This window comes from Gekko japonicus, unplaced genomic scaffold (genome assembly GCF_001447785.1).
Source record: "Gekko japonicus isolate JY-2015 unplaced genomic scaffold, Gekko_japonicus_V1.1 scaffold3904, whole genome shotgun sequence".
NCBI classification, from domain to species: domain Eukaryota; kingdom Metazoa; phylum Chordata; class Lepidosauria; order Squamata; family Gekkonidae; genus Gekko; species Gekko japonicus.
Genome location: NW_015169294.1, coordinates 88921 through 101522, shown reverse-complemented (window position 1 = coordinate 101522; position 12602 = coordinate 88921). Strand labels below are relative to the sequence as shown.

Sequence of the window (12602 nt, the reverse complement as noted above, 5' to 3'; positions counted from 1 at the left end):
GATAACAGGGTTGGAACACTTTCCCTATGAGGAAAGGTTAAAGCGCTTAGGACTCTTTAGCTTGGAGAAACGACGGCTGAGGGGTGACATGATCGAGGCTTATAAGATTATGCATGGGAAAGAGCAGGTAGAGAAAGAGGTACTTGTCTCCCTTCCTCACAATGCAAGAACTCGGTGGGCACTCCATGAAATTGCTGAGCGGTCGGGTTAGAACAGATAAAAGGAAGTCCTTCTTCACCCAAAAAGTGATTAACACTTGAAATTCACTGCCACAGGAAGTGGCGGCGGCTACAAGCATGGACGGGTTCAAAAGGGAATTAGCACTGCCACAGGAAGTGGTGGGTGCTACAAGCATGGATGGCTTCAAAAGGGAATTAGATAAGCATATGGAGCAGAGGTCCATCAGTGGCTATTAGCCACAAGGTATAGCTAGGGGCTCTGGGGCAAGTGATGCTCTGTCTTCTTGGTGCTTGGGGGGGGGTGTCAACAGTGGGAGGGCTTCTAATGTCCTGGCCCCACTGGTGGACCTCCTGATGGCACTGGTATTTCTGGCCACTGTGTGACACAGAGTGTTGGACTGGATGGGCCTTTGGCCTGATCCACCATTGGCATCTCTTATGTTCTTATCCCGTCTCACACAGGGGCCAATCAGTCCCTCTGGAGGGCTAGCAACAAGGCAGAGGGGCCGAGGCCTTCCCCTGAGAAGAACACCAGAAGGTCTCACTCAGGGGCCAGCCAGTCCCTCTGGAGGGCCAGCAACAGGGCACAGAGGCCGAGGCCTTCCCCTGATGTTGCCTCCTGGCTCTGGAATTTTAGAGGTTTAGTGCCTCTAAATGTGGAGGTTCCCCTCAATCACCATGGCCAGTAGCCACTGACAGACATCCTCCATGAATCGATCTAATCCACTTTCAGTGTTGTTTGTTCCTGTGGCCATCACTACATCCTCTGGCAGCGAATTCCACATTTTAATCACTCTCTGTGTACTTCCTTCTGCCCATCCTGAACCTAGTGCCCATCGGCTTCATTGGATGCCCTCGAGTTCTGGTATTTTGGGAGAAGGAGAGAAACGTCTCTTTGTCCACTCTGTCTACCGGACATAATTTTATAGACCTCCACCGCATCCCAGCTCAGTCCTCTCTTTTCTCAACTGAGAAGTCCCAGACGCTTCAGCCTTTCCTCACAGGCAAGAGGCTCCAACCCCCTAAAACTAGACTATTCATATTCTTAAGGCCAGACTGTGTAGGGTGAATTCTAATATTTTATTTTATGATGTTTTTTTAAGTGGTTGCGTGCACATTTATTTCATTTTATTAAATTAATAGAATACAATAACAATTGGAATTACGATAGTTCTCAGGTAGAATTATTAACCCGAGGTCAAGACGGTTAACAAAGATCGTATTGTACTATTCCCAACAATATAAACATTCTATCAAATGCATTATCTTTGCAACTTCTGGAATTTCTCCTTGTACTCTTAAATATTCTAAAATAGGATTCCAAATGGCTATAAAAGTAGATTTTATTTTTTCATCTGGTTTGCACGCCAAATCAGCTGAAATCTTGGCCGCCATAAAGTGTGTCCACAATTTATTATGCCATTGTGTCAGTTTTGGAATCGCTGGATCTCTCCACTTTGAAGCTATAGCTGACTTGGCTGCTGACCAGTGTTCCCTCTAAGCTGAGTTAGTGTGAGCTAGCTCACAGTTTTTTAGCCCCCGGCTCACACATTTTTGTCTTAGCTCAGGAAGGAGGGCTCCAGAGCAAACCAATTTATGCAGTAGCCAAATCACTTGCTCACAACTTTAATGCCAGTGGCTCACAAACTAGAATTTTTCCTCACAAGATGCCACAGCTTAGAGGAAGTATTGCTGCTGAGAGTAAAAGTTTCTTTAATGTGAAAAGGTAAGTTCACACCAAAGTCTACATGTAGAAGCAATACCAATGGCTTGAATTCTACTTGAATACCAGTGATGCCTTGAATTTGATTGATAATTCATTTCCAGAATGTTTCTAGCTTGGGACAACTCATCCAACAATGGAGGTAGGGCCCATTGTTACCACACTTTCCCCAGCGTTTGCATGTTTGCGGTCCCTCCCTGTGGCAGAAAAGTGGACGGAGGGTGCGGTCCGAAGCCCAAACCGAACGGAAGAGCTGCGGGGGACTTACGCTGAAGATCTGCGGCATCTCCAGGAAGTAGAACTGGCTCTGGTTGTGGTTGAACTTCTGCAAGCAGGAGGCGTACTCGTTCTTGCTCTCCTCGGCCATGTGGCTACGCAGGTTGGCCTGCTGCTTCGCCTGCAAGACGTCGGAAAGAGCTGCTAAGTCCAACTTGGGGGAGAAAGGCAGGGGGATAAACCTTTCAGAGACATTAGTGAGTGGGAAAACATGGTACCCTTGGGTTCCACGGAGCCCGCTAACACCTTCCCCGGTGCCCAACAAGGGTTTTTAGAAAAGGAGGTGGGAGCAGGCTTCTGATTTGCCACTGGAGATTTGACTGGCTGTGCACATTTCCTAAAATTGGCAAGAAGCTACTGCTGCCACAACGCCAAGGTCTTCACTGTGTGACTGAAAGTCAGCTGCGGCTGCCATTTTCTGACAGGCTCCGCCTCCCGCAGTGGCCATTTTGTGGCTGGCTCCGCCTCCTGCAGTGGACATTTTGCGGCTGTCTCCGCCTCCTGCAGCAGCCATTTTGTGTTTGGCTCCGCCTCCTGCAGCGGCCATTTTGTGGCTACGCCCAGTACGCTGTGTCCGAATTCCAAAGGTGCCTGCAGGCTCAAAAAAGTTGGGGACCCCGGACTACGGTATAGTATACTCTGTTGTAGGGAGGGTGGAATAACAGTATACTCTACAGCAGGGTGAGTGTTGGTTTCAGATCCAGATCGCGGCATTCACGAAACCTTTTGTTTAGATTCTTTAATATTGTTCTGAAGTGTTTGGAATTGTTATTGCACTCAGGTAACATTCCTATAGGGGGCCGCAGTGGCTCAGAGGTTAAGAGGCTGAGCTGCAGACTGGAAGGGCTATAGTTCGGCAGTTCGAGACCCAAGTGCCGTGTGACGGAGTGAGCTCCTGTCCCTGGCCCCAGCTCCTGCCAGCCTAGCAGTTCGAAAACAAGACATTGCAAGTAGATAAATAGGTACCGCTTTGGTGGGAAGGTAACAGCGTTCCGTGCGGCTCGGCATTTAGTCATGCCGGCCACATGACCCTGGAGAAGTCTTTGGACAGCGCTGGCTCTTCGGCTTGGAAATGGAAATGAGCACCGCATCCCTAGAGTCGGATTCGACTGGCTTTCGGGCAAGGGAAACCTTTACCTTTACCTTAACATTCCCATGGGTTTCATGGAGAAATGTATTTCTGCATGCAACTTCGTCATGTATGTGTGTGCGTCTCACGTGGCTTGCTCACCGGCAGGCCCAAGTGGCACAGCCCAGACAGAGACTCAACCCTTTAATTAGGCTCACTGACTTCTCCAGGATAGTTATGACGATAAAATGGGATAACCCCAAGAGAGGAACCCCTGAGATGCTCAGAGGAAAGACAGGATACAAATGCAACATGTACTGCATTGCTGTTGTTAATTTGTTTACGATGCATTGTCAAGCACAAATATTAAAAGATTAAAAGTATATTACTTTGAACACTCAAAAGGGCATGGGGGAGGGGAGGGGGGGTTGCCATTCAACCCAGTCGCTGACCTTTTCCACATCGGCCTTGGTAGCGTTGATGTCCTGATCAAGTTTTTCAGCCGTCAGAACTGCTTTCTCGGCCTCCCTGCAGTCGCGCTCGAATTTGCGTTTGCTCTGTGAGGAAGGGACACATACACAATCAAGCGGTGTGATGGATTGTGGCCCTTGGGGGGCTTACTGATCATGCACACTGGAACAGTGAAATGTTTCGACTCCTGCACGCTCTGACAAAGAGCGCTGTGACTCTGGGATGCCGATCCCTCCAAAATCTTGCTGGTCTCCCCCAAGTTTTATTTATAATTTTTCATATCATCAAAAACAGATTATCTCATACAGTAACTTATTTACAATCTTTTGAGTCTACAACATTATTTATTCTCTCACCGTATATAAATTCGATTCCATCTTTACCTATATATTTTGTCATCTTTTCCTTGTAGTATTATTGTTATTTTATCCATTTCAGCTATCTCCAACAATCTATATGTTATTTCTTGCATTGATGGGCTTTTTTAATCTTCACCTTAAGAACACGACTCACATTTTCAAGTTGCTTGAAGGAATTCTCCAGCTGCTGCTGAGCCCTTCGGCCCTCTTGCAAGTGCTGCGAAGGGAAGAGCAGGTTACAAGGACAGAAGTCATCATTTAGAAGTCTATCATCTTTCCCAAATCCCCCTTTGGTCTTATCTTTTTGGGTAGATCACAGTTGGCACACCTGGATGCCCTGTGGACCACAGGTGTGCATTCTTCTCTATCCCCATCCATAACAGCAGCATTTTGCTTGCCTCAGACCCCCACCTCTATTCCGCCCAACAGAGGGCTTAAAAAAAAAAAAAGTATGTATCAGGAATTTCCAGATCGATATAGCATTACAATTGCTATAATGTACTGGGTCCCAACACTTATTGTAAAAAAACAAATAAATTCTCTAGCCCTCATTGATGTGAGAGCCAGTTTGGTGAAGCGGTTAAGAGTGCACAACTCTAATCTGGGAGAACCGGGTTTGATTCCCCACGCCTCCACATGCAGCTGCTGGTGTGACCTTGGGTCAGTCACAAGTTCTCTCAGTGCTGTCCTCTCAAGGACAGTTCTCCAGGCCTTCTCTCAGCCCCACCTACCTCACAGGGTGTCTTGTTGCCCCCTATATCACACCTACCTAGTTCTCCTCCAAGAAATTTCTCCAAAAGAGGGCCTCTGAGAATGTCCATTCAAGATAAAGGCCCCAAACTGGCTGGAATACCAAGCCCCACTTGGATTTGTAGAGGTAATTTGAGTTCTTTGGATCCTGACTACAGCAAGCCAGTAAATACTCTTCATGCCACCCCCAGGAACATCTGAGGGTGGTGTGGAAGCTCTAATCATCAGAAATAACTGATGGGAGCTACTCTTGGGGCCAATCCAGTCAGACAGTCTCTATGAGGGCATAGCCAATTGTCCAAGACAATCCAAGGCAAACAGCACCAGAACCGGATCTGACCTCCGGAATCACCAGAATGACAACCGCCGCAGACTGTTACGTGAGTACTTTAGAGGGGGGGATACTTTACCGATTTTCTCTCCTGCTTCAGCTCCTGAGAGTACTTGGCCAGTTCCACACATATCCGGGTCAGGAGGTTCTCTGCGACGACCTCGCGCTGCCCGGCGAAGTCGTTCAGTTCCCGCACCACTTGTAGGAAGGCCTGGTACTGGCAGAACCTGCCGAAGAGGAAACAGCCCGTCAGTTAATCAAATGCTAAACTTGCTGGCTCCTGTATCAAAAGAGCACACCGCCTGCTCCGAATATTTACGGACTGGGAAGATGGCGCCTACCCTGTTGACCCCTTGAAACAGAAGATGTAACTGGAAGGTGTGTGTGTGTGGGGGGGGGTGTCAGTAAAAGAAGGATTAGTTGCTGCAGATTTTCCAGGTTGTGTGGCCGTGGTCTTGGCACCGTAGGACCTGACGTTTCGCCAGCAGCTGTGACTGGCATCCTCAGAGGTATGACACAGAAAGATGGAGTACTCTCTGTGTCAAGGTGAGAAAAAAATGGTAGGCAGGTAATTTATATTTACTCCAGAAGGTGGAGTAGGGCTGAGTCATTATCTTGCAGGAGTTCCCCAGGCTATGAACATGCTAAAGGAGGAGCTTTCCTAAGGAGGTTCTTTTGTATACTGGCTGCGGTCACACGGAGCATTAGGCACACTAGAGAGACGGAAGATAGGCGGATTTTCCGGGCGCGATCTCCCCGCCACATCTGGGAAGCGTAGAGCTCCCGTGGCGAACCTGAGGCTTCCCGCCGAAGACGCGCGGTTAAAAACTAGTACCTCGGAGGTACTAGTTTCCAGTAACCGCAGGGCAAGGTCGGGCGTCTGATCACGTTTCCGGTGGTAGTTCCGAAGCCCGCCCATGCCCCCTCGTATAAAGGTGTTTTTTTTTCAACTGCCCATTGGGTTGTGCACAAGCACACAACGGGGCATGCACACACTTTGGTGTCCGAAAAACAATCACCCGCTTGCCGCGCCGCTTCTTTGCCACGGCGCAGGATTGTGGTGTGCTCGGCACCTCCCCCCTACCACGGGACCTCCACGGTACGTCTGCTGGCGCAACCGCGTGTTATTTTTCCCTGGGGCAAACAGCCATGCCTCCCCCCAGCGATATCCGGCCCGTGTGACCGGGGCCATTGATTGTTTTCTGAGGAGGTTTCCTGAGGAGGTTCTTTTGTATGTGGATTGGCTGTTGAAATTCTAATCTTATCTGTAGTGCTATTGTCAGATGTAGAGCCTTTTGTGTTTTTCAGGACAGGAAACCATGCCCTATTTATTTTTAAACTCTCTTCTTTCCTGTTGAAATTGTGTTTATGTTAATGGATTTCAGTGGCTTCCTCGTGTAATCTGACATAGTAATTGGAAGTGTTGTCCAGCCTTTCAGTGTCTTGGAACAGAATACTGTGTTCTGTTTGAGTTAGGCTATGCTCATCCACTGCTGTTTTTTCAGGTTGCCCAATCTGCAGTGTCTTTCATGTTCTTTTATTCTTGTCTGAATGCTACGTTGTGTGGTCCTGATATAAACCTGTCCACAACTGCATGGTATGCGGTATACTCCTGCAGAAGTGAGGCGGTCTCTTCTGTCTTTTGCCGATCGTAGCATCTATTGTATTTTTCTGGTGGGTCTGAATACTGTTTGTAGGTTGTGTTTTTTCATAAGTTTTCCCATCTGATCAGTGATTCCTTTGATATATGGCAAAAACACTTTTCCTGTGGGAGGCTGTTTTTCCACAGTTGTTTGTTTTACCTTTGGTTTAATCGCTCTTCTGTGAGGGTGGTGATTGAAGGTTTTGTGTAAATAACGGTTCGTGTGGGTTGGTTTTCTGTAGACCTTGTGACCTAATTGAAGGTTAGTTTTCTGGATGACCATGATATCTAGAAATGGGAGTTTACCCTCAACTTCTTTTTCCATGGTGAATTGTATGTTGGAGTGGATGTTGTTGAGGTGGTCTAAAAACTCCATCAGTTCTACTTCTCCATGGCTCCAAATGATAAAGGTATCATCAGCGTGCTATAACTGGGCTGAGAGGGCTTCCCATGGCCCTCTGTTCATGGAATTTGTTATCCCATTGGAAGTAACTGGTTGTCAAACAATGGTGGAATAAGGCTGTTATGTCGTCTGGAAAAATCTGATTAAAAAGCGCAAGTGTGTCTTTTACCGGAACCTAGAGAGCCAGTTTGGTGTAGTGGTTCAGTGTGCGGACTCTAATCTGGGAGAACCGGGTTTGATTCCCCACTCCTCCACTTGCAGCTGCTGATGTGACCTTGGGTCAGTCACAAGCTCTGGCACAGCTGTCCTTGAAAAAGAGCCGTTTGTGTCAGAGTTCTCTCAGCCCCACCCGCCTCACAGGGTGTCTGTTGTGGGGAGGGGAAGGGGAAGGAGTTTGTAAGCTGCTCTGAGACTCCAAGTGAAGGGCGGGGGGGGGGTATAAATCCAATCTCTTCTTCTTCTTGGTAAAGAGAGATACACATCAAAACTGACGAGTATGTCCTGTGGGTTAAGTTTCAGAGAACTGATTTTGTTGATGAAATGTGTTGAATCTTTGATGTATGTTGTGGTTTCTCCGATGTGATTCTGTAGAAGATTGGCCAGGTATTTAGCTAATTCATATGTCAGGAAACCAATGGCACCCACAATGGGTCGGAGTGGGACTGAGTCCTTATGAATTTTAGGGAGTCCATACAGTTGTGGTGGCTGTGCTTCTGCCTTGCATAGTTTTTTGTGTGTGTGTCGGGATGAAGTGAGGAATTCCTGATCAGTGAGCTTGTTTGTCTGGTGGTATTGCAGGTAGGATCTCTTTTTCGTTTTTTGTATGTGGCAGTGACCATAAATTCTCTAATCATATCTTTGTATTCTTCTGTTTTCATGATCACTGTGATCACCTCCTGGAGTAGATACAAATGACTTGCCTACCATTTTTCTTCTCACCTTGAAACAGAGAGTACTCCCTCTTTCTGTGTTATACCTCTAAGGATGCCAGTCACAGCTGCTGGCGAAACGTCAGGTTCTACAGTGCCAAGACCACGGCCACACAACCCCGAAAATCTACAGCAACGAATGAACTCTGGCTGTGAAAGCCTTTGACAACATAAAAGAAGGATTACTTTGCAGACGGAGACGGCCCATATTTGTGGTGGAATTAAAAAATTTCAAGACAGTGTCACACTTTATCATGGCTTCCTCTGACTTAACAATGAGTTTAAAAAAAAGAAAAGAAAAAGAAACGCTACTTATCCAGCCCACAAAAGTGCTCTGAAAATCAGGGAAATGGGAAGAGGGCCTGTGGCTATGTGGCAGAAGAGCCTCTGCTTGGCATGCAGGAGGTCCCAGGTTCAATCTCCAGCATCTCCAGCTAAAAAGGACCAGGCAGGAGGTGATGGGAAAGACCTTGACCTGAGACCCTGGCTCAGTGGCAGAGCCTCTGCTTGGCATGCAGAAGGTCCCAGGTTCAATCCCCGGCATCTCCAGTTAAAAGGGCCAGGCAGGAAGTGATGGGAAAGACCTTGACCTGAGACCCTGGCTCAGTGGCAGAGCCTCTGCTTGGCATGCAGAAGGTCCCAGGTTCAATCCCCGGCATCTCCAGTTAAAAAGGACCAGGCAGGAGGTGATGGGAAAGACTTCCACCCGAGACCCCGGAAAGCTGCTGTCAGTCTGAGTAGACAATATCGACCTTGATGGACTGATTTGACAGAAGGAGCTTCATGAGTGTGTTCACGGGTAAGTGTTTAACTCTTACACGCCATTCTGTTCCCTCATGCGAACTGCCTCCTGAATCTGCCAACAGCTTTGCAGGAGGACAAAAGTAATTATGGAGCCTTCCTAGCAATTAGTTGAGAGTAAGTCGGATACCTGCCTTTCCCTCCCCTCCCCAAAGTTCAATTGCAGCTATAAGGAAACAGATCAAGGGAAACTGCACAAGAGGAATAACTCAAACGCATCCTGGTGTTTCCCAAACAAGGACGGGCTTGCACAGTTTCCCTGTGGTTCCTAAACAGTAGAACACCCAGTAGCACCTTTAACAAACTTTATTGTAGCATAAGCTTTCGAGAAACACAGCTCTCTTTGGCTGAGCGCCGAAGAATAGATTCTTTTGAACTATGGTGCTGGAGAAGGCTCTTGAGAGTCCCTTGGACTGCAAGGAGATCAAATCAGTCAATCCTAAAAGAAATCAACCCTGACTGTTCCCTGGAAGGCCAGATAATGAAGCTGAAGCTCAAATACTTTGGCCACCCAATGAGAAGGGAGCACTCACTGGAAAAGACCCTGATGCTGGGAAAGATTGAAGGTCAAAGAAGACGGGGACGGCAAAGGATGAGATGGTTAGACAGTGTCATAGATGCAACGAACATGAAATTGAGCAAACTTCAGAGGACGGCGGAAAACAGGAGGGCCTGGCGTGATCTGGTCCATGGGGTCGCGGAGAGTCGGACTCGACTGTGCGACTGAACAACAACAAAAGCTTTCGAGAAACACAGCTCTCTTCATCAGATGCATCTGACGAAGAGAGCTGTGTTTCTCGAAAGCTTATGCTACAATAAAGTTTGTTAAAGGTGCTACTGGCCTTTCTACTATTTTGTAGCTAGCTCCTCTGTGTTTCCCGTGGTTGTTGACACAGCACAGCAGCAAGTGGGCTTCCACACAGCAAGTTTTCCTGGTAGCTTTTATTTTTAAAGGCAATGACTTAATATCATTGTTATCAACAGGGCTCTTTTTGTAGAAAAAGCCCAGCAGGAACTCATTAGCATAACAGGCCACACCCAACAGCAGGCACACATTAGCATATTAGGCCACACCCCTAACAGCACAGCCAGCTCACTAGCACATTAGGCCGCACCCCCATGTTACCAGAAGTGTGGTAATCCAGCCACAGCCACCTTTTGCTTGTTATTCTGTTTACCTTGCTTGTTGTCAAAACCCAGGGCTTTTTTGTAGCAGGAACTCCTTTGCATGTTAGGCCACACACCCCTAATGTAGCCAATCCTAATGAGTTCCTGCTGTTGGGTGTGGCCTCTTATGCTAATGAGTTCCTGCTGGGCGTGGCCAACTTGGGAGCCAGCCGGAACTCTGTTCCTGTGCGTTCCTGCCCAAAAATAGCCCTGGAATATACGGTTAAGCTAAAATACTCCACAGGTTCTTTGAGTTCCCAGCTTTCATTTTTTTTTTTAAGTCAGTCTCTAGCCCTTTTGGAGTTATATGGGGAAAAGTATATCTCTGCAATAAAACGGGATAGAGAATTACTATTAAAAAAAAGGAATTCAGAGAATGCAGTGCAGATTTTGGTACAACAGTGTATGGATGTAATGCTGTTAAACTGCCAGGTAAAAAAAGAAAAGACTTTCTGCAGTGGGGGGAAGAAATGACTACTGCGGGGAAAATGGCTGCTGTGTGGGCAGGATGAGGGGAATCTAAATCTTGCTCCTCACAAGGAAGCTGCCAAGGCTTTGCTGCAATGTTTCCACAAACCAGGGACCAAAGCAGGCGTTGGAAACGTCAGAGAAATGCTAGCAAAAAGCTGGCATAGTGCACAAAAGCACTATGATGCCGTGGGGAAGCGGAACCCTTCTCCCTCCATACACACTTCCCAACGGCTCTCATGGGCTGTAGGTTCAGCACAGACAAAAGGACACACTCCTTTATACAGAGAGTGATTAAAATGTGGAATTCGCTGCCGGAGGATGTAGTGATGGCCACGGGAATAAACAGCTTTCAAAGGGGATTAGACTGATTTATGGAGGATAATTCTATCAGTGGCTACTAGTCATGGTGACTGAGGGGAACCTCCACTTTCAGAAGCACTAATCCTCTGAATCCCAGAACCAGGAGGCAACACCAGGGGAAGGCTTTGGACTCTGTGCCCTGTTGCTGGCCCTCCAGAGGGACTGGCTGGCCCCTGTGTGAGACGGGAGGCTGGACTAGAGGGAATCTCCCTGGTCTGACCCAGCAGGGCTCTTCTGGTGTCCTTATCAGGGGGAGGCCTCGGCCTCTCTGCCCTGTTGCTGGCCCTCCGGAGGGACTGGCTGGCCCCTGTGTGAGACGGGAGGCTGGACTGGAGGGACCCTCCCTGGCCTGACCCAGCAGGGCTCTTCTGGTGTCCTACTCAGGGGAAGGCCTTGGCCTCCCTGCCCTGTTGCTGGCCCTCCAGAGGGACTGGCTGGCCCCTGTGTGAGACGGGAGGCTGGACTGGAGGGACCCTCCCTGGTCTGGCGCAGCAGGGCCCTTCTGGTGTCCTTATGAGGGGAAGGCCTCGGCCTCTCTGCCCTGTTGCTGGCCCTCCGGAGGAACTGGCTGGCCCCTGTGTGAGACGGGAGGCTGGACTAGGTGGTCCCTCACTGGTCTGACCCAGCAGGGCTCTTCTGGTGCTCTTCTCAGGGGAAGGCCTCGGCCTCTCTGCCCTGTTGCTGGCCCTGCAGAGGAACTGGCTGGCCCCTGGGAGGGACGGGAGGCTGGCTGGCCCCTGAGAGGGACGGGAGACGGGAGGCTGGACTGGAGGGACCCTCCCTGGTCTGACCCAGCAGGGCTCTTCTGGTGTCCTTATCAGGGGAAGGCCTCGGCCCCTCTGCCCTGTTGCTGGCCCTCCAAAGGAACTGGCTAGCCACCATATGAAACAGGATGCTGGTCTAGAGGGGACCACTGGTCTGACCCAGCAGGGCTCTTCTGGTGTCCTTATCAGGGGAAGGCCTCGGCCTCTCTGGCCTGTTGCTGGCCCTCCAGAGGGACTGGCTGGCCACCATATGAAACAGGATGCTGGTCTAGAGGGGACCACTGGTCTGATCCAGCAGGCCTCTTCTTGTGTTCTTATTGGGCTCAGGGGAAATAATCTGTTACCAGCTATGCTAAGACGCAACTCCATGTTTAGATCTTGGCAAGAAATTTGAAATATAGTTAATCTAGGTTATGAGCCCAGATTCTTCTGTTTTAAGAATGCACGGGGTTGAGTGAGAACCAGGCAGGCGTCCCTGGAGAGAAGCGTGTGGGGCACAATCCTCACTTTGACTCTGGGTCTTCCCGCGACGTCCTCTTCGGAAGATGCTTTTTTACTAGATTCCTGTCCAAAAGAAAAGAGAGAGCGAAGAAGAAGCATGAAGGAAGGAGGCAGGTGAAAACACTGGCCTCTACTTTACGATCAGCAGCATCTTTGTTCGATTTATTTTTTTAGACATATCTAAACACATAGGAGCTGCGGTGGCTCAAGTGGTTAAGATGCTGAACTGCAGGCTGTGGAAGGTCGGTAGTTCAGCAGTTTGAGACCCGAGTGTGCCGCATGACGGAGTGAGCTCCCGTCTCTAGTTCCAGCTCCTGCCAACCTAGCAGTTCGAAAGCAAGAAATTGCAAGTAGATAAATAGGTACCACTTCGGTGGGAAGGTAACAGCGTTCCGTGCGCCTTGGT

The 12602-nt window shown here is 48.8% G+C and overlaps 1 protein-coding gene across 1 annotated transcript in view; it reads right to left on the bottom strand.

The window, feature by feature from the left end:
* The window catches only part of TRIP10 (thyroid hormone receptor interactor 10), a gene marked incomplete at both ends in the record, with an annotated part of 27622 nt that extends 15363 nt beyond the window's left edge, over nucleotides 1-12259 (bottom strand). The window contains 5 exons of the mRNA XM_015416580.1: nucleotides 2171-2299; nucleotides 3700-3804; nucleotides 4232-4294; nucleotides 5238-5385; nucleotides 12203-12259. Coding sequence (XP_015272066.1) covers nucleotides 2171-2299; nucleotides 3700-3804; nucleotides 4232-4294; nucleotides 5238-5385; nucleotides 12203-12259 — 502 coding nt within the window. The remainder of the gene's footprint in view (nucleotides 1-2170; nucleotides 2300-3699; nucleotides 3805-4231; nucleotides 4295-5237; nucleotides 5386-12202) is intronic.
* Between the last annotated feature and the right edge of the window lie 343 nt (nucleotides 12260-12602).